Raw genomic sequence first — 26,469 nt, 5'->3', positions numbered from 1 at the left:
GGGACTTTGGGATTATACCGACAACACCCAAAATGAACGTTTTTTGAATTTTGCTTCTACGATTACTAATTTGCGTAGAACAATTTTTTGTCAATATAAAACAGGAATTGTCTTATCGCAAACCCCCCCCATCCTCAACAGAGGCAAAGTCGACGGTTTATTTGATAACTATTTTAGATCCCCCGCCGCCCTTCAGCTGTTCTCCTTTGTTTTACTTCCCTGTTTTACCCCACATTTCTCCAAACACAAAAAATTCAACAAAAACAAAAATTACTAAACCTTTATTGAACAAACACCAAAACTTGTTTTTATTCTTGATCACACTCCGCCACCCAAAATGCGAGTGCCTCCGGGGCCTCACGCGGGTTTTTGGCAGCCCCACGCTGATGTCGACAAAGAAAAACACCCCGAATGGGGCCCCCATAAAAATCAAATTCAGAGGGGGGGATCAAAAATAAATTTTAATTGTAATGGAAAGGCAATTATGTACCGTGCAAACATTTTTGCCGCCGGCCTGCCGCGGGATTTGGGGAAAAAAAAAGGGGAAAAAATCCATAAAAAAATGAAACATTTGGGGTTGGGTTTTTAAAAAAAACTTTTTTTTTTTTTTTTTGTTTCTAAAAAATTTTAAAAATTTTTTTGTTCTACTATTGGTCGTTAATCCCCCAAAACCTAAAACAATATTGGACGTGTATTTTTTAAGAAAACTAAAACGGAGACCTTTTTCCCCCCCGGGTTTTTTACCTTTCACCGACGGCAAATTTTTCCCCTGCATTTCAAAAACACAAAATATTCCGCCGGCCCGAAAGGTTAAGATCTGCTTGTTGGGCATTGTGAAAAAACAATTAAAATCAAATAAAATTTTTTTACCCCTCAGTTTGGTTAAAGGAAAGTGTCAGTTTTGGGAAAATACCAAATTTAAAATTTCCCCTTTTAAATTTCATGTAAAACTTCTCAAAATCCAAACAAAAAAAAAAAAAAAAATTTTTAAAAAAAACTTTACTCCTAATCATAAGGATAAGAGTTGTCTTTTTTCTCCTTTTAAATGTTTTTTCCTTTTATTAAAACAAATACTTTTCGTAAAAGTTAGATAAGAATTTTTTTTTAAAGCAATTTTTTAAATCTCCTTAATATTTCAGAGGCTGGGATCTAATGATTTAAAGCATTTCCCCCAAAAATTTTTTTTTATAGATGAATGTGTGCAAAGAAAATTGGAAAATAGTTTTTAATAATACGCAAAAACAAAATTTTTTAAACAATGGAAATAATTTTATTTCATGAAAAAAATTTATTTTTTTCCGTCCCGGGTTTTTTCCCTACTACCCCCAGGGGGTTCCGTGCCCCCAACTGCAATTCAATTCATACAAAAAAAGGAAAAGGACCCCTCCCCCGGGGGCCCCGGGGGTGGTCGCCCCCAGCCCTATAAAAACCCTTTTGGGGGTTTTGAAAACTTATGAAACCCAAAAAAATTTTTTAAAACAAAAAAATCCTTTTTTAAAACCTTTAAAAAAATGTTCTTATTTTTTTATAGTAATGTCTTCCTCTTTAAATTTAACAACTAAAATTTAAAATCCCAATTTTAAAACACAAGTCTAAGAAAACAAACCCCCCCCACCCAGCTCAAAAAAGAATTTGGGTTTTGAAGATAAAATTTCCCCTCCAATGGAAAAATTTTTAAACTTTATCTAGAAAGTCCAAAAAAATTCTGAGGTGGTCACGTTTTACCCGCATTGATTTAAATACCCACGTAGGTAAACCCAAAAAGCCGAGTGTCACTTAAATCGAACCCTTTTTGGGATGTCCCGGATGGCACACACAACCACAAATTCGAATTTGGGGGGCAAGGGAAATTTCGAAATCTACTCTACTGTGGGAGAGGATTTTTGGGGTTGGGGGGTTCGTTCCCAAGTGTCAGGGGGTTTTTTTGCTACCTCAACTTAAGGGATGCCACCCCCCTGCCTGTTTTAAAATTGGGGAAGGCGGGGACAGCTGGCCTCCCCTTCTTTCAGGGGACATACTTAAGAAGGGAAACCCCCAGGAACTTTGGGGGGCCCCACCCCCCAACCAACCCCAAATTCCGCCCCGGAACAAACTTATAACGGGTGTTTTTTTTTTGCCAAAAGAGGCCACCCCCGCCTTTTTGAATTTAGCCCAAGACCAAAAGCCCTAAATACCAAATCAAAATTCTTTAAAAATTTAAAAACCCAACCCACCTTTTAACCTTTTCCCGACGAACCCTTAAAACCCCTTTATACCCCCCTCCAAATCAACCTTGGGGTTTTTAAACAAAAAAAAAACACCCCCCAACAACCAACCCCCCCCCATCAAACCCCAACCATTTTTTTTTCCAGTTTATTTTCAAAATTTTCCCTTTTCCACCAAACCCCACCTAACCCCAAACAAAACGTAAAGCAAAAAAAAACCCCACACCAACCCCGGAACACCCCCCCCCACCAGGGCCAAAAACCCTTCAAACCCGGGAGGGGAAATCGGCTTTGTGGTTCCAACAGCACAACACCCCCAATTTAATTAACTAAACAATTACAACCCAGGGAAACCTTAAACCAACAAAACAAGCAAGGGAAAAACCAACGAAGGTTTAGCCAAAGCAATTAAAAGGAAAAAAATACCCCCCCCAAAAAAAATGGAAAAATTTTTTTTTTTTTCCGGCCCAACAAAATTTCAAAACCCCAGGGGAAAACTTAGGGAAAAATACAAAAACCGTAAAACAAAAAAAAAACCTTCCCCGAATGCTTTCCAAATTTTTTCCCCAAAACCCCCCTTTCCCCCCCCCCCGGAAAAGGGGGGTTTTTCAAAAAACACCCAAATTACAACCTTATTTTTCCCAAAACCCCCGAAACCAAAATTAAATTTTTCACAAACCCCAAAAAAACCCAAAACCCCAACCTTTTCCCCCTTCAACCCTTTGAAAGCCCCACAACGCAACGGGGGTTTTTTTTTTTTTTAGGGAAAAAAAGAGAAGGGGCCCCTAGAATTTTAAAAAAACCCCTTTTTTCAAAAAAATTTTTCCCCCAAAAAAAAACCAAAAAAAACCAAACTTTACTCTTTCGGACAAATAATTTTTTTTTAAAAGCTTTAAAACGTTTTTTTTTTTTTTTTTTTTTTTTTTTTTTTGGGGAATCAAACGGGAAACAAAAAAAGGGAAAAAGGCCAAGGGATCAAAAAAACCCCCACCCCAATCAAAAGGGCACACGTTCCCAAAAATTTAAAAACCCCAAAAAACCACAATCCCCCACATTAAAGGCCCCCAACCCCCCCCCCAAAAACCCCCCCCAAAAAACCCCCCCAAAAAACCCTTTTCCCCCCCAAACCCAGAAAAGGGGTTTTTTTTCCCGTAGCAACTTTTTAAAAACCCCCCGGGAAAAAAATTTTGGGGGCCTTTAATTAACAAAAATTTTTTTAAAACAAAAAAAACCCCCCAAAAAAAGTTTTAAAAAAAACCAACCCAAAAGAACCAAAAAAACTCATTTTTTTTTTAAGCCAAACAAAAAAATTTTTTCACCATTTAAAAAAAAATAATTTTTTTCATTTTATTAAAAATTTTTTAAACTTTTAAAAATTCAAAATTGGTTTTTTAAATTAAACTATTGTAAAACATTACAAAATTTTTTTAAAAAAAATTTTTAAAAAGGCTTTTTTTTAAAAAAATTTAAAAAAATTTTCTAAAATTGAAAATTTTTCTCTTTTTTAATTAAATTTTATTTTATCATAATTTTTTTTTTTAAAATTTAACATTTAAAAAACCCAAAAAATTTATTTAATTTAATTTAAAAGGGGTTTGGTAATTAGTACCAATTTTTAAATTTTTTTTAAAAATTTTAATTATTAATTTCATTTTTTAAAAAACCCCCTGAAAATTTTTTTGGGAAACCCAAAAATTCTTAAAAGGGGTTTTAAAACCCCCCAGGGGGAAATTTTAAACAATGGGGTTTTCCCCCGGTTTTGAAAAATCTTTTTGAAAACAACTCTCAGGGGAAAAAATTACAAAACACAGTCAAAAAAAAATGTTTCAAATGTATAGATTACACATTAAAAATTTTACTTAAGGTTTGTTACAGTAAAAAAAAAGAGAGTGAATAACCCCCAAATTTAACGGAATTTTTTTTTCCTTTCCACACATTAAAAAAAAAAAAAATTCAAACCAAATTTGGAAGTACCCATTGACCCGTATGAAACTAAAAATATGCACCTTTCCTAACCCCACACTTATTTCATTCCCCCGGGGGAGAATTGACTGACGATGTCTTAAAAATTTTTCCTCTGCTCTGCTTCGGGGCTTACTGTCCAATTCAGCATAGAACTTTGCAATTCTTAAAGCAAACAACTTCTTTTTAACCCCATTCTCATCATACAGTTAAATCCTCCGACAAGTTAAAAGTCACATTTTAAAGATGATCAGCTGTGACCCAGCTTATTATCACAATGATCGTTCCAAATTGCCAAATTCGCAATGCCCGTAATGACTGTGCAACATCATCGCATACCAAAATAAAAAAAGCACCATCGCAAGAGCATAATATCCAAACTGGGCATTCCAAAGATCTGACCCAAAATTGACCACTGAGCTGCCCCAGATTTTTTTTTTTCACTGCTTTCTCCTAAACAACAAATACCTTTCAACATCTAAAAATAAAAAATTTATAAAAGTGACTCAAAAACTGTAATAACACAATGGCGTGTCGTAGCTTAGCCTTCGTTCATTCACGCTTCAACATCAGGCAAGGCATTGGGTTAAGAGGACTCTTTAAAACATAATAGAGTTCAGAATAGTTACACCCCCAACAGCTCGAGGCTTTAAAAAATTTTTCCATTACTTTTTAGCTATGCCAGCATGCCATTATCTACCCTCCAAGGTGTTTTTTCTTCCTTTTTTCGCACACAACCTTGCGTTTTTGAGGTGAAATAAATAATCCGGTATCAGACAGATTAATCAATTGAGGAGAATGTCATGGGACCCAATAGGAACCGGTCCTTTTTGATTTTAAGAGACCAACTGCAATTTTTTAGATCACCAAAGGGGACGTAACATTCTTTCCAAAATCACCAAGGCATTGTTCCATCCCAAGATTTTTTAAATAGGATATCCACTACTTACCACATTACGCTTCTTCATGCAGATTTTTTGATGTGAACATCTTAAAAACAATCCTGTTTTTTATCTTCTCTTGTTTGTCCCCCCCCCCAACAGGAATTATAAGGCGGGCCCCTTCACAATAAAATACCTCACCAATTTTTCTTTGCTTTTCCCCTTTTCCGGGATTGTGACCACCAAGCCGTATTTTCTTTTATACACCTCCACTACGGGGAAAGGGAATATCTACAAGTCACGCCATTCAACTTCCACCTCGTGTCCACCTCTGGTTCTTTGGCCAAATTTTCCGATACAAGTTGGAACCCAAATTTTTGCCTCCATTAGGTTGTCAATCTAAATTTTTCAGAACAAGTCCGGCTTACCAGACGGCAGCCCCCAACAAAAGGTGCCCCCAGCTGTTTTAGTCATACCCCACGGCTTTTTCAGTTTCCATTGTGACAATACTCCAATAAACCCCCATTTTTGTTTTAATTGCATCAAAATTTTCGATTCTTGGAACCTTCTTTTTAAACAGATGGAACACGATTTTCTTTAAAATGGTGACCGGGGAATCCCTCACCATTCCCGGGGCTGTTTCATAAAATGTATGTATTTACTACAACTGAAAAATTTGTTTGTTACGAGCCCTGCCATACTTTGAGGGACACTTCTACCTCGTAATTTTCCTTTAATAGATAGTACTGCACTTTTTTTTTTTTGTTAGTTGGCTAAACGATACAAATAAAAATAAAAATGATTTACTCAAAATGTTACAGGTTGTTTATTTTTATGTCATTTAAAAAGGGGTGGTAACCACAAAAAAAAACACACATTGGCTGTTGTTGTATGAAATAATCATTTCATAATGTTCTATTTTGTGAAAAATTTAGTATCGATAGTGAAAATTGGGGGTGAAATAATCGTGAAACATGTTAAATTGTAAACTCTGAACATTTTGAATCAGACAGGAATGGTTATTCCTGACATAGGCAAACGCCACAAAATCGTAAAGTTTTTGCAGAAAAATTATATGGATGTTGACCGATTTGTCTAAAAGGTGGGAGTATGCCACAGTGCTGCAAACAGGCTTCACTGAGGTTTTGCAAATTTTCAAGTCTATTTTTTCATTTCAGTCTTGAGGTGCCTCAAAAAAAACATACAATCAAAAAGATATTTTTTACTCCCCCCATCAGACAAAAGAAAAATTTTGCCCAATTTTTTGAGTGATAGTTTTCAGTGACTCAGTGAAATCTCATATTTTTTTTTTTTCTTTCTTTCCACTTTTTTTTTAAAGGAAACACCACTTTTTCATAAACTTAAAAGTCCCACTGATGCAAGGCCTGTTTTTAAATATAGGCTGTTGCACACTCCAGGGAAAACCATTCCTTCTTAGGCCAAAATTCCCTCGGTGTTCCCCCCTTCAAAATTTTCCCCTTTTTTTTTCCCTTTTTTTTTTTCTTGAGTCGTGACTGCTTCAATTATGTCACATCATTAAGTATCAAAATTCCCAAGTTTACATCATTGTGTGAAACCCCTTCCACACATCATTCTCAAATAGATCTGTAGAATTGGGCGGAGCATAATTTTTTCAAAGGACGGTTATTGTCCGATTCAGAGACAAGGAGAATTGAATTTTCTCCTGCTCTGGGGTTTCACCTTTTTTCCAAAACTCTACAAATCTTCTACTTCAGCAGAACCTTTCTTCAGGAAATGTAGACAATGGTAACTCATTAAGACAACCCCCAAAAAAAATTACGTCCTTAATGTAATTGGGGGTAAGGGTATGAATAAATCTTTCACCATCAATTTTACCAAATTTTTAGAAAAAGCTTCCTGCGTACTTTCTCTAAAAACGTTCAATGATACCTTGGCCATTGGTTGAGAGATACTTTTGACATTAGTTTTAGCAAATATTAAGTTTCATTCACTGTAACCAAAAAAATTTAAGGTCCCCCCATGGGTTTTTAAAAATAATCAAGCACAGACGTGCTTTAACCACAACTTAAGAATGAAAAGTGTTTTTAACTCTTGGAACGAATTCGGTCATGAACCACTCTTAGAACAATCATGTTCCACCAGGCAGACTTTTGAACTCTGTAGAAAAACTGGAAAAGAAGACATATTCAAGTTCTTAAATGCTGGGGGTTTTGCCCGCCTCCCTGTTAGAAACAGAGTCAACTTGTGTGAAAGGTTTTTTTCCACATAACGTGACATGATTCTTTCTTTATTTTTACCTTAAATCCTACTGCTAAAGTTTCTTGAGCTTGAAGGGGGTTTGTTAAAAACAAAATTTTGTACGTATTTAAACTCGTCTCTCAATTTGTAAACTTGTTCAGGCTCTTTTTTTTCACAAGAAGTACATGCCTAAGTTTTTCTAAAATTCACTAGAAATTTTTTTATCTGCTGAAGCTTCCCCCCTTTTCATTCCTAAAAACCCTACTCAATATTTTTTCCATCATGCAGCTATCACTAGCTGAAAATTTGTCTTCCCCTCACAAGTTTTATGTAAAAATAATCGCCTTTTCCTTTAAAAGGGGGTCTTTTTGTTGGATCCCTTTTTCTTACGCTCCTCAAAACCACAGCCATAATGCATCATCAACCCGTTTTGTTTTTTGGGTTTTTAAAAATTTAAAACTGGGGACGATTTTTTTTTTTTTAGTAGAAGGACGTAAAGTATAAAGTCTACCTACATTTTCACCGTTGTATTTACTTTTTACTCTTTTTTGTAAACACTTTTTGCTGCAGAACAACACGTTAACACAAAACATATAGACATGTAAAAATTTTAAAATTGATCCGCAAATAAAATATTATTTGTTTACTTTTTTAAAAGAAACGTAATAAGAAAATTGAACGTAATTTTTGCAGTAGGAAACTGCCCCGGGGGGTTTTATTTTTCAAAAAAAAACTGGTTTTTTCTGGTGCTGAATCAGAAGGAGTCTACTATAAGCCTTTTTTTTACAAATATTTTTTTATTCCTTACAAAAATTAAAAAACAACTTTATGCACAAACTAGTTTTTTAATTAATTTATTTGCTTGTAAATAACATTTTTAGATAAAAAAGTTAAAAAAAAAAACAACTTGTCTCTATAAACCTCCTTACTAGCAGGTAAAGTTATATTTTAATAATGGGGAAAAAAAAGTAAACCTGTTGTTAACATTTACTTAAGATCATTTTAATTAAATGTTCTATTTATTTAACCCAACTATTTACCCATCTAAACATTTTTAATTAAATTTTTTTTTTGTGGGCACTTGTTTTATTTCTGCTGGTGGGGCTGTACATTTTTTTTTTCATCACCATTGTCGAACGTTTTTTATAGGTAAAGTTACAAATTTTCCCGTTAAACAAAGTTAAATATAATACAAAATAGATTTTAAGATAAAGGAAAATGGGTTCCCCGGCTTTGGCAATCATTACGGCTAATAATGTAGTAAACATAGTTTTTTTTCTTTTTTAAATACATTTTAAACAAAAAGTCTGTTTTAAAAAACAAAAATTTCAAAATTTTTTTAAAAATCTTTAAGGAAAAAAAAAAACCCACTCACTATTTCACTATTTTAAAAAAATGATAGTGAATTACCTTTTAACCCTCCATTGATAATAAAAGTTTCCTAATAAAAACATAAACAATTTTTTTGAATGCCATTGCAGGATAAAAAATTTCCACATTTTTCCCCAATTTAAAACAATAGTAAATCACAAGGTATTAAAGTTTTTTTACAGTGTTACTAAGTGGTTAACGCAAATGGTTTGCTTTTTTCAGGTGAAATTCAGCGTTTCCCCCCAAGAGAGTATGAAAATCCTTTTTCTCCACGACCTCCCCTCCTGAACAACCTTCGTCTTTTGAGAGTAAACACCCGCCAAAATTCGATATTACATTAAAGCTAAATTAAAAATCCCCGGGGGTTTGAGAAAAAGTGGAGAAAAATTTTCGGCAAAAAGGCAAATTTTTACCTCAACTGCTTCGCACAAGCTAATTTTTAAACAATTCAGTCAAAAAGGTCTTGCAGCATGGCTGAATTACATTCTTTTAAACTCTTTAAAAAACCCTTTCAAACATATGGTTTAAATTTTTTTCTATTTTTTCTTAAAAGGTGGGGTTTTTTACATGGACTTTAGTATTTTTCTTGTTTGGGGAAAAATTTTTTGGGCCAAAGTACTAAATAAAATTTTTATACTATCAAGTTTCTTTGTGAGTATAAATAAACACTCAAAATTAAAAAATATTTTTTAAATTTTAAATAAAATTTAATTAAACTTGTAGAAGAACATGAAAATAAACCTAATCTTATTTTAACGTCCCTTTTGCAGCTGAAAAATTTTTGGTATTTTTCCCAATTTTTGGAAATTTTAAGATCTTTTCTTTGGAAAATTTTGGGGTTATTGCGAACCAATTGTGCATGAAATTTTTTAAAACTCTTAGCTTCTAACAAATCATCCCCCCCATTACTTTTTTTAGAGCCCCAAAACAAAAAAATTTTGGGGCACATGGGATGAACAGAGCTGAAAATGGGGTATTTTAGAATTTCCCGATCAATTTAGGGTCATTGAAAACAATTACTAGTGGGGGCCAGGGGCTGAACCCAAATTTTCCTTTGTGAAAAGCATGCAAGGGTTTTTATGAAATCGGAAAATTTTTTTAAATTTAGGGGTTATTTTAGTTTTTTCCCCAAAAATAATTTTGTAAAACAACCAAGAACTGGGGAAATTGGGGGTTTTTTTTCACAAAAATTTTTTTGGGCCTCAAAAAAACCTTTACCCCCAACCCCGTAAAAATTTTGTTATATGATGATTTTTTTTCCACCCCCGAAAATTGAAATTCCTGCTTTACCCTTTGGGAAAAAACAAAAATAAAAAGGGACAGTGTAACCTTTCCCATATAGTATAACATTTTTAAAAACCCTGAAAAAGGGGCCAAAAATTGGGATTTTTGCCAATAAAAAAGTTACAATAGGGCAAGTTGGAGGGTTAAATGCACCAAATTTTTTAGTCTATTTTTAATTTTTTTTAAATGAGGGTGACAAAAAAAAATTATCATTGAAATTTTTTTTTAAGGTTTTAAGTAAAACAAGCTAGGAAAAATTAATGTTTAAATAAAAAAAAACCCTTTTTGTTTCCCCCCTCCCATTTTTATCTCAACCATAACTGCATGGCTGATGTTAGATTTCTAGATAAATGTAAAAAAAATCGGGAAAAGGGGTGTTTAAATAGTAAAAAAATTCCCCCTTTTGGGGCCCCGCCCCTTGTAGACCCCTGTTAAAATTTAAAAACTTTTTTAAAACCATTTTATTCCTTTAAATTGTGACCAAAAAAAAATCCACTCCTTTTGGGAAATTTAAAGTCTGTGCAAAATAAACAACTAAAAAGTGATGGTTATGGTGAACTACCATTCAAACTTTTTGCAAAAACCCTTGCTTTTCTGAAATAAATTTTAAAAATTTTCCTTTATGATTAAGGAAAACCCAAACCCAAAAAGGGTTGCTAAAAAGAAATTTTATAAGCTTTGGGGTTTCAAAGAAAGCTACCAAATTTTGCCTTTTCAAGTTTTTTTTGGGGAAATATTTTTCCAGTTTTGGGCAAATTAACAGTCCCCCATCTTAGAGTGTTTCAAGTCTTTCCCGAGAAAAGGGGGGGACATCCTTCTTAAAATTTAAATTATCCCCTCCCTTCCCCCATAAGGGGAAAGGGTAAGGCTTGTACCCAAGAAATTGGGACCGGGGAGGCTGTTCTTGATTTTTCTGAGTTGCTGATTTTTTTTAAATTTAATTGAAGGGCAGTGCTCAAAAAGGGGGGTTTCCAAATTGAGATCAATGTCTATGCTCATTCCAAGATATTTGTTTTCCCCGAAATGCAGATGTTGGGTTTGTGCAGAACATTCCTTCATTTTTGGGCTAAAAAAATAACTCTTTCTCTTGGGCTTCTTTCAATACCCCGGGCATTCTCCTGATACTGTTTAGTACAATTGTAGGGATTTATCTCTTAATTTTTTTAAAATTTTCTGTGGGAAAAAAACGAGGGCTATAAACTTGGCATAGAGGGAAAGCCCCAAATTTTCCTTTTTAAAAAGAGACAATGTTTTTATATACACAATAAACAGAACGGTTCAGAACTGACCACTGGGGGGACACTTTTTGTTGTTTGACTTGTTTGAAAAAGTGGTTTTTTTAGTTTTTGCTTTTTAAAGTTACCTCAGTCATCTGTGCCCTTCCACCGAGGTAAACTCTGAACCACGGGTGAGATGTTTTCTTTTTATAAACCCATATTTTTTAGTTTTTTTGAGAAAAAAAGGGTTGGACTCCGACTATCAAAAAAGCTTTCTAAAGTCCAGGGAAACAATTATCGTTTCCAGTAAGTCGATTAAATTCGTGAAAGGGGGACTTTTCCTTTTTTAAAGTCATTTTTTTCGACTGGGGGGTTTTTTTTTAAAAACAAATTTCCCTGCAGATGTGGGGCAACCTTGTAACAACTATTTTTTTTTCAAAAAACCCATGATAGGGTGTGGATGAGTGATATCGGTTTGTAGTTTTGGCTAGGGAAAATGGGTCTTTTCTTGTGTTTTTCAGGTAACCAATGAATTATTTTAAAAGGAAGGGAAAAAAGCCCTTGTTGGAATGATTTGTGTTTTCAAACAAAACCCAAAGGGGGTTTTTAAATTCATTTTTGCAGTGTCCCCAGGATTTTTTTGATGATATTTCAAACCCAATTCCCGTAATGGGTTTTTGATTTAAGAGGTGATATTGTTTTTTAAATTTCCTCTGCTTTTGTTGTTTTTAAGATTCTCTTCAAGAACCTGAACTTACTTTCATTGTGGTTTGGGGTTTTTTGTGTTAAAATTTTCAGTAGCATTGGCAAAAAAAAATATTAAAAAATTTTCCAAAATTTTTCTATCAATTTTCAACCTTCTCATTAAAGATTTTTTATGAAAATTTTTTTTTAGTTTTTTTTGCTGCAATAATTACTTTTTTCTTTTTGCCCCGACGCTCTGGTTTGGTTTTTTCACGTTTGCAATATAGTTTCAAACTCTTTTTTGTCATTGGCTTGTTTTTTTATTTGCTTCAGTACCCATCAGAATTGGGTTTATTGAGTGCATGTTTGTTTCCTTTGATTTTTTTTTGGCCCATTACCAACGAATTTTAGTGCTTCTTGTTAAATTAAGTTAACCCTGGTCTCATTTTGTACGTTTGTTCCCAAGTTTCCCCGTGCAAAAATATTTTGGGGTTTTCTAAAATTTCAGGTATTTTTGTACTTTTTAATTGTTTCTTGGGGTTACAGCTTTGTCAAATTCAAAGGGGTAAAAGTGCATATTTTTTACCTATTGGTTTTTTTATCTGCATTGTTAATCCCCTGTTTTCCATCAATTTTGTTCCAAATTTTTCCCAAAAGATCTTTCTAAGTCAGTGGTGATTCTTTGTTGGGGAAAGAGGGACTGTTAAAAAACATGGCTCCCCTAAGAACCAATTTAATAGCCTCTTTCGTTCCCGATAAGCCACGATGTCCACATTCACCCCGGAATGTCACACAATGTTTAAAGATTTTCAAAAAATTTTGTTTTGTAAAAAATCAAAACAAGGTTTTCCCTCTCCCTCTTTTTCACAACTCTCTCTCCTTTTCCCCTGAAACTAAGGTCAACCTGCTTTAAAAAAAACCAAACCCTTTCATGGCCCTGGGAAATTTAAAAACCCGCTCCACCTGATTGAAATTTTATTAGTGCCTTTTAATTTTTTCACAGCTTATTTAAAAGGGCTCAACTCAATCCGTACTTGGAAAACCTTTTAGTTTTCCCTTTGCTTTTGGGGCATATCTTTAAATTTTTTTTCAGAATGGCACATACCTTATAAGGGGGCCCATTTCTCACTTACAATCTTTCAATACCCTTTTATTCTTAACTTTTCCTATGGGCATAGAAACATTATATTACCTCTATTTTTATCACATTGTTGTAACAATTTTATTTAAAATCTCATAGATATTAATTCTTTTTAAAAAACATTTTTAGAAAGAAAACCTGTTTAAAGGGGGAAATTTTTTGATTTAAAATGACTTCTTCCCTGAACATGTTTTAGGAGAAACGTTATTTTACCTCTATTTTTATCACATTTTTGTAACAATGTTATTTAATATATAATAATAATTAATTCAACTAAAACATTTTGATAAAAGAGAAGCTGTTTCAACAAGGAAATTGTTGTATATTGATTTCTTCCCTGAACGTTTTTTTAAAGGAACCAATAAAACAAAAGTGTCAACGACTTCTGCTGCATTGTGGTCGCTCGGGCCCTCTGACAGGCCCCCGAACTTGCCATATGCTGGGTTTGTGCCGGGCCAGAACATACCTTGATCCGGGAGGGGGAAAACGCGGAACGTCGATGTGGATAATTTTGTCGTTAATTGCTGGGGGTTGGTTGTCATATTTTTGTTTTTTCTTAGTCGATAGACCTTGTGTGATTGATACTTAGAAAAATTATTACATTATGAACGTTGCAGTTTCTCCAAAAATTTAAGCGATCAGAATGACCACAAAACAATTATCTTTATATAAAATATTTTGGGGAAACTGATGGGGTGTCTCTTAAGGGTAAAGACTCGTTCGTGCGTTTCTTTTTTAAAATATACAATGTTAAATCACCCCTAAAAGACTACTCTACTACTAAAAGTTACAGCTGAGAAATTTTCAGCCTCTTGTTAACTTTGGTACAGTTTAGTGTAGGGGTGTTTTAGGTTATTACTGGAAGGCATTGTACCTAGAATAAACAAAGACAGACACAGTGGACCTGGTGAAATCTCTCTTGCCAATGTCAACGCCAAAGACTCAAAGACTTCATCAAACCTTTACAGTTCCTGTGGTCCCGTAAACAGCCTGCACCAATGTTCTATATCACTTGTAACTATGTTTTCAAGGTAATGTCTTTAAGGTGTAGGGGTTTTTTCTCAAAACTTAACTTTAATAATTATTCTTATTTGCTGAAAAATTTTAAAAAATATATATAAAAAAAAAAAAAACACTTTTTTATTTTTTGTATTCTTTTAACTTTTTTTGGTTTTGGGGGTATTAGATGATCTAAGTGTACTGAAAAAGATTTATCAGTACCATTTTGGCAGCATCATAGAGAAATCGTCATGCATTCAAGGCCTAAAATAGAGTTTAAAATGGCCGCCACAACTCTCCCCCCTTCCTTGAAGTAATTAGTGTGATTTAGATTTCTTTTGGTAAAGAGAAGTAACCAATGGGAAATTTATCATGAAATTTTGTTCTTTTAATGGAGAAGATATGAGCTTTACTACAATTAAAATGGTGCCAATTATTTTTGTTTGAACAAACACGTTTGTGACGGAAAATTAATGGCCAATCTCCAACCACACCACTTCCCACAACCACATGGTTTTTGATGGTGCCTGTGGTGACCTCGTCCAAACTGAAGGTTCATGATATAGATCTTCAAAGCAACTCTTTGAATGCGAATTTTTTATTGAATTACATATTTAAAACTAAGCAAATAATTGTAAGCACAGAACTGTCTCTTTAATTATGGTCTTACATAATTTTTTTCATTTTAAAAAAAATTGTGCTTTAAAAAGTCTGTTTTTTTCTGCCTTACAAATCAAAATAGTACTTTGTCGGAGACAAGTTTAAATCATTCATAAATGGACTGGAAATAAAACAGGTTTCAAACACTTGTTTTAAACACTGGTCTTTTTTAAATTTGTAGAGTTTACTTTTCAACAGCCCTTTAATAGCCCCAAATGAATAATTGAAATTTGTATGTTGGTATATAATTATTTTAAAAAATCTTTTCAGTTTTTTATTTAAATGTGAAATTTTTAAAGTGGGTTGTCAGGTAAAAAACGGAAAAAGAGTGTCTGCTATCTTGATCTACAGAAAAGGCCTGTTTTTTTTGGGGACTGTGCCATGTACAAGGAGGAAACATTTCCTGAAAAATTCCTCTGGCCCCAACTACGATGCCTATGACACAACCACCATTCAATTCTTCTATGCCGCAGCACAACAGCCATTCTATCCTCCTTTACCGACAGCACACAACTTTTAATCTTATAGCCGACAGCAAACCAGCCCAATCTCCAAAAGACCACATGAACCTTTCCAAAGGCACCTTCCTCCTCCAATGCCTGGCCAGACCTACCTCTAATCCTTCCATGCCTTTGCCACAAGCCCATTAAACCCCTCAATCCTTCAGCAAATTTACCTCAACTTATCCTGCTTCCTGTTTCCAGAACCAATCGAACAAGGCCCCCCACCCCAAAACCGGGGGGTGGGCCCATTTGGGACTTGTTTTTCTGGTATTGTCACATATTAGATTATATATTGGGGGTTTAAAAATTGCTTAACACAAACAATACACATTGAAAATTGAAAGGCCCAAACCCTTTAAATACAAATTTTTAAAAAAAAGAAATCACACAAAATTTATTCTACTTAATTCGATTCAAAGTTTGTCTTTTAAATATTCTTTTTGTGGTTTGTAAAAAATTTGATTTCAATAGATCATTATTGAAAGGAATTATTTAACATTGTTCACAGCTATTTGTAAAAAATTATAGAAAGACAATAAAAATTCTATTATAGATTTAAACACTTGGAAAACACATGTTAAAGTTTGATAATTGGAGAATTAATGGAGTGAAATTTAAATAGAAAAAAAGTTGTGACATTGGGGGTTTACAGTGTAAAAAGAAACTTTACAAGAAAAAAACCCACCCTACCTCCAACAACATCTCTTCTCCACAATATCTTTAGAATTATTTTGAAAAATTTTTTCATTTTATGCCAGGGGGTTTAATTGTACACTTATTTTTTTAATTCGTACATTGTCCAGACTTGTAGTTGCGCAAAATAATTAATTTGGGGTCTTTTTAAACTGAAGAGGAACTTGTGTTTCAAGAACCCTCATGACTTAAAAAAATTTAAAGGAACCAGAATTTTGAAATCTAAACTTTTTTTTTTCGACGTGTCACCCAGAATGGGGGAAAAATTACATTATCCTTTCAAGTTTTTAAAAAAAATCTCTCTTCAACACACCAACCTATCCATTTATAATTACTAACATTGGAAAATTTAAATAACGAAAAACAGGGTGATTTCTAACAAACTTTAAAAAATTAAAAATTCACCCTTTGCAAGGGGAAAAGAAATTTCAGACTACAGACCCTTTCCTTGGTTCAAACATTTGGAAATAATTAAAAAAGGTTTAAAATTAAAAAAACAATAATTACAAAAAAATTTTTTGGTATTTATTAAGAACCTACAAGCCTTCGTCAAATCAAATGATTTTTCGTCTGTCTATAACTTTTCTAAAAAAACCTTGACAGCCAATTGAATATTATGTTTATAAAATTCTTGGCTTGTGTACCAAAAAATAGTAAAGGGGGTTTGTGACTGAATACTAAAAATCCTAGAAAAGGCCCATGCAATTTACATTTCCCATGTATTTATTCCCCAAAAAGAAATTTCATCAAAAACATTTTTTAAAAAAGGGGAAATTTTTGGGGAAAAACCTGTTTTCTCACAAACCTTTTTCCTTGTCAAAAACAAACTTCAAACAAAAAATTTTTCCATTAAGATAGGATTTCAGCCACTCAAAAGAATTTTTTCAATATAGCATTGGAACAAATAATTTCTTTTAAAAGGTAACATAATAAAACCTAGTAAAAACTGTATTAAAAACCTACCCTGTTAGGGTGAACTTTTTTTTCCAGTATCTTGTGTGGTAATTTTATAAATTATATACTCGTGAAAACAAAATTTTCCTTTCAAACAAAGTTTTACTTTTTAAAAAATTGTGGTATCTCAGATCACAAAGTTCTTAATAAAGAAAAATTTGGGGGTCATTTATTGATTAGAATAAGGGGTTACATACCGGTGGTGAATTTCCTGTACTTTCTGGGGTTTCGGAGGCCCCCATTTCAGCACTCGGTTTATGGTTAAGCAAATTTTTTTTAAATATTGTTTTTACTTAGTTAAAAAAACATACCAATTTTTCCTATGGGGAAAAATGACTGCCCTGGGGGGGGGTGGGGGGGGGGGGGGGTGGGGGGGGGGGGGGGTGGGGGGGGGGGGGGGTGGGGGGGGGGGGGGGTGGGGGGGGGGGGGGGTGGGGGGGGGAAAAACATCTATGTTTTATTGTGAAAGATAGGGAAATTAATTCCAGTAATGTGTTATGTGTTTGTAATAACAAAATGATAATTTTGTGAAAATCTTGCAGAGATGTGTAACTGTCACTTACTTGACCATGTGTCATAGGGGGAGGTGCACAAGGCTGCAGTGTCGGGAAACCTGGACGCTCCTGAGGGAGGTTTTTGAATGCCATTATGCAGGCCGTCGTCTGCCGGGACCAGATCGGCTGGCGGGAGAAGGCTCGGAGGCTGCTGGTCTTCTCTACGGACGCCGGGTTCCACTACGCCGGGGACGGAAAGGTCGGTCACTCTTCCTAATTGTATTACACCTGGATAAACAACTGTACGCTACAAATGCATAACTTAATTTTCTTTTAGATTCTGATGAGGTATGAAATTTGTGGTGGAGTTCTGAGTGAAGTACAGTTTTAATGTTAATGTTATCACATAATGTGAAAATCGAGTCAACACAGTTACGTAAAAATAAAACAAACCATGTTTCTCCACCACATAAACTTTAGTCAATAGAATAAGAAATCTAGTTTACACCTGAACTGTACAGAGTAAGTTGTTAATGCATCCACTCATCACGTATATAATGATCAGGACCCTCTCCACCCCTACTCCATCCTCATCCTCTCAGTTTGTTCATGCTGTAAATGCTGGATGTAAAAAATAATTTTTTATAATTCTCGATTAAATTGTGAAGTATGCAATTTGAACTTACAATATGAACAAACCAATACACTTAGACGTAAACGTCATTCTTGCCTTTATATATTTTGTACAAAAATATTAGGGAATACACACTATCCATAAACTGGATGTCCTTTACTCTGACTGTTACTACTCCAGCACCGAAAAAATTTGTGGAGGAAATGAATATCTGAGACTATGAAGTGTTAGTTCCGTGACAGATTGTAGACTATGAAGTGTTAGCTGCATGACAGATTTTAGAGTACAAAGTTTTAGCTCCATGACAGATTTTAGACCACAAACTGTTAGCTCCATGACAGAGTGTATATTACAGTGTTAGCTCCATGACATTTTTTTAGGCCACAAAGTTTTAGATTTTCTTTATTGTACATATTCTTAGACTAGAACAAACTGTTAGCTCCATGACAGAAGTGTTATATGTGTTAGCTAAATGACAGATTTAATAGGCCACAAAGTTTTAGCTCCATGACAGATTTTTATGTGGTCTTCAAAGTTTTAGTCATCTCTCCAGGAATTCTTTCACTGAGTAGAAGGGTCTGTCTTCCAGCCACGCTGTTAGTTGTCTACTCAAGTCGTTGTCCAGATTTTAGACTACAAAGTGTTTAGCTCCATGACAGAGTGTAGACCACAAAGTGTTACCTCCATGACAGAGTGTATATTACAGTGTTAGCTCCATGACAGATTTTAGGCCACAAAGTTTTAGATCCATGACAGATTTTAGACTACAAAGTTTTAGCTCCATGATGGAGTGTAGACCACGAAGTGTTACCTCCATGACAGAGTGTATATTACAGTGTTAGCTCCATGACAGATTTTAGGCCACAAAGTTTTAGATCCATGACAGATTTTAGACTACAAAGTTTTAGCTCCATGATGGAGTGTAGACCACGAAGTGTTACCTCCATGACAGAGTGTATATTACAGTGTTAGCTCCAGGACAGATTTTAGGCCACAAAGTTTTAGATCCATGACAGATTTTAGAGTACAAAGTTTTAGCTCCATGATGGAGTGTAGACCACGAAGTGTTAACTTCCAAAAAGTGTAGAACACGAATGTTGCCAATATGAACCTGCCTAAAACAAACTTGAATGTAATTAGCTGTAAGCCGAGACTAATTAATCTTGAATAAAAGATAACTGTTTGACCAAAAAGGTATTTATTCTGGATTTATTCATTGTAAAATAAAAGCGTAAGATTCTGTGAAGGACTCGGTTTTCTCCAGACATTAGCAATTGTTCAGTGATACAAAAAATCAGTAACACTATGTTTCAATATCTGCAATCAGATCTTTTCCTCAGGTGGAAAACTGACCTAACACATAACTTCAATCTAGTTTAAAAGAAACAAATCATACGAGAATGTTGTGACACGCCTAAGTCAGGAGTCACAGTTATAACAACTAAACTATAAAATACAGATTATAATAGGTCTACACAGAATGACCAAGACATAAAAATTTACAAAGAAGTCAGATTCTGCTTATTTTCTTAATTACACATTTAAACGTTAGATATTTTTTTACAGCAAGTTTTCTGCTTGATAAAACTATTTAAATAAACAAAATTAAATACTTACAAACAGTGATCGTGGATGAGATAGGCCAATTATTGATCTAATGATTGGTTGTGTATCTCAGATAAAAATATGGAGTGTTCATTATGACTATTTTATCGTACTACTCCCTCCTCTAAATCATTATATATAGTATAATGTAGTATGACTTGAATCCTGACTCATAAGCTCAGTTCATATAGTACAACATTTGGCTGTGTGCTGTTTGTATATTTTCACACAGTTTTTATAGATAATAATAGTAATTTATCAACAATAATAATTATTATAACATAATGTTGTATGTTGATATAAAATGTTTTCTTACTGATGCAATTATCTAGTTCTAAAAACTAACTAAAGAAACAATTCAGCTTGAAGTTATACAACATATAAATATAATTTCATATTTTTTCCGTTCTCTAGTGTTTAAAAAATCATTTCTTCACATCCCCGTTTTTCCTTTGCATCAGTTCAGTGTCTATTAAAACTGCTATTTGCTTGAAAACCTTTTTTATAGTAAGGGTATTATAATGAAATAAATTGTTTTGCGTTAATTATTTCATTGTAATGATAGCATATGTTTTGGAATCTTAGTTTTTCTCAGGAACTGTGAGTAAGTACTTTGTCACTTTACCCCAAATTTGCTCGGTAGTGAATCCTCATGTACCCCTCCATTTTAAGTTTTCCTCCAATTAAAAATTATCGTAAATAAAATTGTCAGTATCGATTCGTTTTCCATTTATTTTAAATGGGTTTATAACAATAGAAGGTTTGAAGTTAAGAATACTTTGTTATTAATTTTTTGATTGTGACTAATTTGGTTGTATTCTGTCATTCTTTTCATACCATTAGGCAAATGTTTAAAGTTATAGATTTTTCAAAATGTGTTATCTCTTCATACTTAGTTACTTGGAATCTATTGTTTTTCTGTAATTGTATGTCATTGCATGGCCACAGTCTGTTACACCCACCATATTGCACAGTTTGTGCAGTTTCATTCGTTCACATTTAGATGGTCACTACACCGGTGTGTCCATTTTGAGAGCTGCAACGTGTTTCCTGCAGTCCTGGATTATTTTTTAATAACACTTCTTCCACTTTGTATTTTAGGAGCGACCACTAAGCTTTTTAAGTGAACTTATAATTGTGATAATGTAACTTAGGAAACAGATAAAACAGATGTGTTCCCTTTTTGTCTGGGAACACATTGCAATCTTTGGTTATGATAAAATTGCATTTACAATTTAAACTGCTCTTATGGAAAATAATGTAGAATGTCCTCTAGACCAGGGCTCCCAAACTATGGTACGCGTACCCCCTGGTGGTACGCGAGACGTTGCCAGGGGGTACGTGAGCAGAACCACGCCAGTTTGCTATTATGTTCCGGCTGATGCGAGGGAAATTTCGGGTTGCGGGAAAAGTGAGGAAAGTTTTTGTTTTGACGAGTGGCTACATCACTGAACTGACGCTCTCCACCTTTTAGTTTCTTTGTCAGTTTGTCTATTGTCTGCCAGTCTGCAAAGTGTGTGGTTTTTAAGTGTGTGTCATACTGCCACATTATTTGTGTTATTTTGTTCATTATTTCATAGACAGTGTTTGTTTATAGCGATATGGATATGTGGTTAAGCAAGTCTTCAAACGTTAAGAAAAAGCAAAGAGTTTATTCATCACTTTAAGAAGGTAATTTTACTCCTGTACCTAGTACATCTTCATCAAAAGATCAAGGTTCTTCTGTGTGTTCTGCAAAGCCATTGGGTAAACAAACGTGCGTACAAAAAAAGGCGTAAATATGATACCAGCTACTTGTCTTATGGATTTACTTATATAATGAGGTCCATGACAATGAAGTTAGGCCACAATGTGTAATTTGTTTGGAAACACTTTCTCACCATGCAATGAAACTATCTCTTTTTAAAGCGTCATTTCCTAACAAAAACACGAAAATTACAAAGATAAACCATTGGATTTTTTCAAAAATATGGAAGCTTCATTAAAAGGTGCAAGACAAATATTAATTGTTTTACCAGTTTGATTTAAAAGCGGTTGAGGCTTCCTATAAAGTTTAGTCTTAGAATTGCTCAAGAGGGCAAACCACATATCATTGGGGAAACATTAATACTGCCAGCAACTAAAGACATTGTGTCAACCATGTTTAGGAGAAAATGAGGCTACACAGATTGATTCACTTTCGCTTTATAACAATACAGTTTCAAGAAGACTAAGTAACATGGCTGCTAATGTTAAAGGAAACATTACTCATGAAAATAAAAGAAAGCAAATATTTTTGCTATATCAAATTGATGCAACAACTGACGTAACTAACATGGCTCAGCTAATATGTTATGTTAGGTACGAAGATTGGAAATACTGTCGGAGAAGACATGTGCCAAAACTTGCCATCACACACAAATGCAGATGAAACATTTGGAAAATTAGACACATTTCTTCGAGAAAATGAGTTGAAACTGGGAAAAATGTGTAAGAATTTGCACAGATGGGGCAAATGCAATGGCTGGAGTTCATAAGGGAGTTGTTACTCAAGTGCAGCAAGTAAGCCCAAAGCCTAAGTTTTTTCATTTGTAGTCTTCACCGAGAAGCCTTGGTTACAAAGAGATGTCCAGCAGAGCTGAAAAATGTACTGAATTAAGCAGTAAAGACAAGTAAATTTCATTTAAAGCCAGAGCACTGAACTCATGCCTTTTCCATAATTTATGTGATAAAAATTGGATAGTATTCACAAACAATTACTTCTGCACACGGAAGTAAGGTGGTTGTCGAGAGGAAGAGTGATATCTCAAGTTTTTGAACTTCAACATGAAATGTTGATTTTTCTGTCCGACACAGACTTTCAGTATCATGACCGTTTTTCAGATGAATTATGGTTGAGCCGATTGGCTTATTTTGCAAACATATTCAGTATGTTAAATGATGTTAACAGGAAACTACAAGGAAGCTATAACACCCCATTCCAAGTTATGGACAAAATCAATAGTGTGAAACTAAAAACTAAGATTTGCAAAAGGGGAAGCGAAGAAAAGCCAAGTGTCATTGTTCCCATCTCTTGAATCTTTTATTAAAGAGAACTAATTTCTCCTGAGTCAAACAATTTTTGAATGACATATATCAGATCATTGTAGCTCCCTCCAAGCTAGCTTCACAAAATACTTTTAAGAAGATCTGAGTTCATACTCGTGAATTAAAAACCCCTTTTTGCTGAATTTGAGAAAATTGTTCCAAACAGCTTTTCTCTGAAAACTTAAAGAGGAACTGCGATTCGGATCTGAAAGAAGTATTGAACAAAACCACTCTTTTTGATTTTTGGATCAAACTACGTTCACAGTATGGTGAGATTGCTGACAAAGCAGTTGAGTTTCTACTACCATTCCGAACTTTCTATCTATGTGAGGCGGGATTCTCACATCTGCTGTACACAAAAAATAAAATACAGGAACCGAATGCAAACAGTGGAATGTGATCTCAAACTCAAGTTTAGCCTAATTATGCCCAGACATCAGCAGTTTAAGCCGTTCCATTCAAGCTCATCCCTCAGATTGAATAACTAATGATAACTATAAACGAACATTTTCATTGTGCGACATCCACATTTCTGAATTTTGTATTTTGTAATTCGATTATAATTAAATATATGTATTAATACAGTTTCTTGCATTTTATTATTCCTACTTAACAAGTTTTAACACAGATAAACTAAAAACTAAATATATAAAATTTGTATTTTAATAAATTACGGATCTGTTATTCTTATTGCATTTTATATTTGAAATTCAGATTTTATAACATACGAGTGATTATAATTGCATATAAAACAAACATAAAAAAAGGCAAACTAATGATGCATTTACAATTTAAAATATATGTGTTATGGGCCAAGGGGTACGTCATAATACATAGAACAAACTAAGGGGTACGTCACCAAAAAAGATTGGGAACCGCTGCTCTAGACAACATGTGGGTCTCCTTGTTGCATTAGTAGCCAATTTTTAGCTTATGGTTACATGTATAGATGTACCGATCACAGAGTAATTAATATCTCAATACAACCACCATTCTCAAATAAGGGAGTCAGTCTATTTCTAGGTATGTGTTTACTGTATTAAACACGTAGGTTATCAGCTTTTATCAATTAAATTAGGAAAACAGACTGTGCATCACTTTTGTTGTCAATTTTTAATATTAGTTACGTTATAAGCCTAAGAATTTACACACTGTCATTATTGTTGAATATTTTATAATCAAACCATTTATTTATAAAATAAGAGATTTAAAATTATTTTTATTGTTGCTTCATATAAAGTTTTGTTCAAAATTATCTAAAACTGACCGTAATGAGACATTACAATCGCCTGTATTAATTGACTGACAAATAAATAGACACCTGAAATGCATTGTAGTGTTTAATAAATCATTGTGTGCTATGAAATTGTTTGGGTCAAACAAAACAAGACTTAAATTGCCACATACACTTATAAAATCAGAGAGTTGAGTAAAATTGGTATATAGGTTAGACTTGTTTGCTCACACAAGAATCTATTGTTCTAGCTCGGAGGCATCGTGAAGCCGAACGATGGCCTGTGCCATCTTGATGGGGAAGGCACCTACACACACTCCACGCTTCAAGACTACCCGTCCATTTCACAGGTACTTCAGTCCGAAATTACAGTTTTAACCCTTGGAGACCAGTCTACATTACAAGAAGTAACCAGAAATACCAGGCTATTTTTATGGAATTTGCAGAATTTCAGGAACCACAATCATGTCCTTTACCTGTTTTTTTTTCTTATTATTCTTTTTTTTACTGCATATTATAAATGGTCTACCAGAATGTATGTTATTTACTTTCAAAAACATTAGTGTGAATGTTTAATACTTAAAGTAAGTATTGTAAATTATAAATTTGAAATTTTAGAAAAAATAGTTTCAAACCACTTTTGGCAAGTGATAAGATTCAAGATTCAAGATTCTTTATTTGTCTTTAAACATATATAAATGCAATTAACATCGTCAGAATATTCATATAACTAGCCAATACCAAATTCCTTAATTTCTTGTATACAAAATTGTTCAATAAGCCTATAATAAAATAAATAAATAATTAAAAACTAATGTACAACTACAATAAATAAGTTCATAACATAACAACAATAAATAGAATATATAAGAAGTAATAACAGAGAATAAAACAAATAACAACTCAACAAATTTGTAATGGTGTGCGTCAAGATTGAAACAGGACAAATGCTCATCAAAAGACTTTGTCCAATGAGAAATAAAATGTTGAGGCTTTAAGACTATGTATTCTAACAGTGAATATGTCAATATACAACTAAAAAAAGTATGACTCTCAAGAAAATTCTCAGGAATATTATATATTTATATACTTTTTGTACAAAATCCTAAATACCACATTTTCCAACAATGGATGGATAAAATTAGACTCATGAACTAAACCAAATGTTTTCCAGATAGGCCTACTCCTAGTTCAATGCACTGACTCGTTGTTCTTCACGTAAATCAAATGAAACACAGAAGTAAATAACACAGATATATTAGGAAGTTGGTCTCCAAAGAGTTGCAAAATCAATCACAATAAAATGAGCTGCGGTCTGTTTTATTTTGATATTCATATAGTTACAGAAAATTGGATTTCTTTAAAAGGGTTGTATTTGATTTTGGCTAGATTACAGTGCAATGTCAAAATTGCATTTTAAGAGATATTTCATCATGCACTTAAATCAATTAGTGCATTAATTTTGGCATGCCTTCCAGTCCAATAAAATTGAAATCTGATAATTTGGATAAAACATATATCTTTATGAAAACTATCAAAGTTGTATATTGTTAATAATCTCAATAAGGGAAGAAAGTCGCTGTAGATGAAATTTTGAAAGTTAGCCTTATTAAAATGGAGTAGGCCTTCACTGGTGACAGAAGTTTAGAATAATGCTAATTAATTGTAAAAATGTGTACAAGAGATCAGAATAATGGTAAATAATTGTGAATACTGTTTTGTCATGTAGATCAACCAAAAGGTGAAGCAGAATGCAATCAACGTGATTTTTGCTGTGACCAAGGAACAGATCGATGTGTACAAGAGATTAGGAGAGCACATAGAGGGCAGCACCTCCGGCACACTCACTGGGGACTCGAGTAACGTCGTCGACCTGGTGCAGGAGCAGTACAATGTAAGCTATTCCTACATCTAGTTTGAAAACTTTTAAATTATTTAAATAAACATTTCATTGTTCCATATGTACTTTTACGAGTGATAAGGTAAACTAGTACCCTCCTGTGTGACAGGAGCCCTCTCTCATGCTACGGGACATTAACTTCTGTTTGGATAGTCACGTAAAAAAAAAACAGGTGGTTAGAGATCCGACTAGGATCAGATAATGCTTCTTACAAGTATTAGATGGACTTTTAGAGAGAGTAAAGACATTACAAGAAACAAATCAGAGAGGCATAAGACTTCACGATTTTGGCTTCTTCTTAAGCTATTAGCTTCCAACAGGTGAAGTGCATTTAGAAAAATGCATTTTACGCACATTGTAATAACTTATGACTTTTGATGTGAGTACATCTTTCAGACACAGAGAATAAATAGCTAGGAAGACCGAAGGATCAAAAATTAAGATGAACTATTCAGTTATTTGCTCATTTTAACCCTTTGCACGCCAACGTACCTATATTACGGCCGTCGGCTACTCAACTGAAAATCGCCAACGGCCGTAATATATGTACGTCACGTTTTTCACCTATAATTTTCTTATAGTTCATCTGATTGCCGCGAAATTTTGACTAATCGATAGTCGATTAGTTGCTTTGAAACCACAAAGTAGTTTATTCCTCTATTGACTGTTGGTTTGGTCGTACTTGAGCTTCGCAGCTGTTGGATTGTTTGGTCGGGAGTGAGGTTACGTTCGTGTTGCTGTGCGTTATTTACGTTTGTATTTC

At 33.9% G+C, this 26,469-nt stretch overlaps 1 protein-coding gene across 1 annotated transcript in view; it reads left to right on the top strand.

Moving 5' to 3' along the window:
- Positions 1-26,469, top strand: part of LOC124366868 (integrin beta-PS-like) — a 74,180-nt gene that overhangs the window by 11,639 nt on the left and 36,072 nt on the right. Inside the window, 5 exon segments of the mRNA XM_046823468.1 lie at positions 13,816-13,945; positions 17,354-17,410; positions 17,413-17,526; positions 24,058-24,156; positions 25,536-25,700. Of these exon segments, the coding sequence (XP_046679424.1) occupies positions 13,816-13,945; positions 17,354-17,410; positions 17,413-17,526; positions 24,058-24,156; positions 25,536-25,700 (565 nt within the window).

This window comes from Homalodisca vitripennis, chromosome 7 (assembly GCF_021130785.1).
Source record: "Homalodisca vitripennis isolate AUS2020 chromosome 7, UT_GWSS_2.1, whole genome shotgun sequence".
Classification (NCBI taxonomy): domain Eukaryota; kingdom Metazoa; phylum Arthropoda; class Insecta; order Hemiptera; family Cicadellidae; genus Homalodisca; species Homalodisca vitripennis.
Note: the sequence above shows the minus strand (reverse complement) of the source record. Positions and strands in the feature narration are given on the sequence as shown.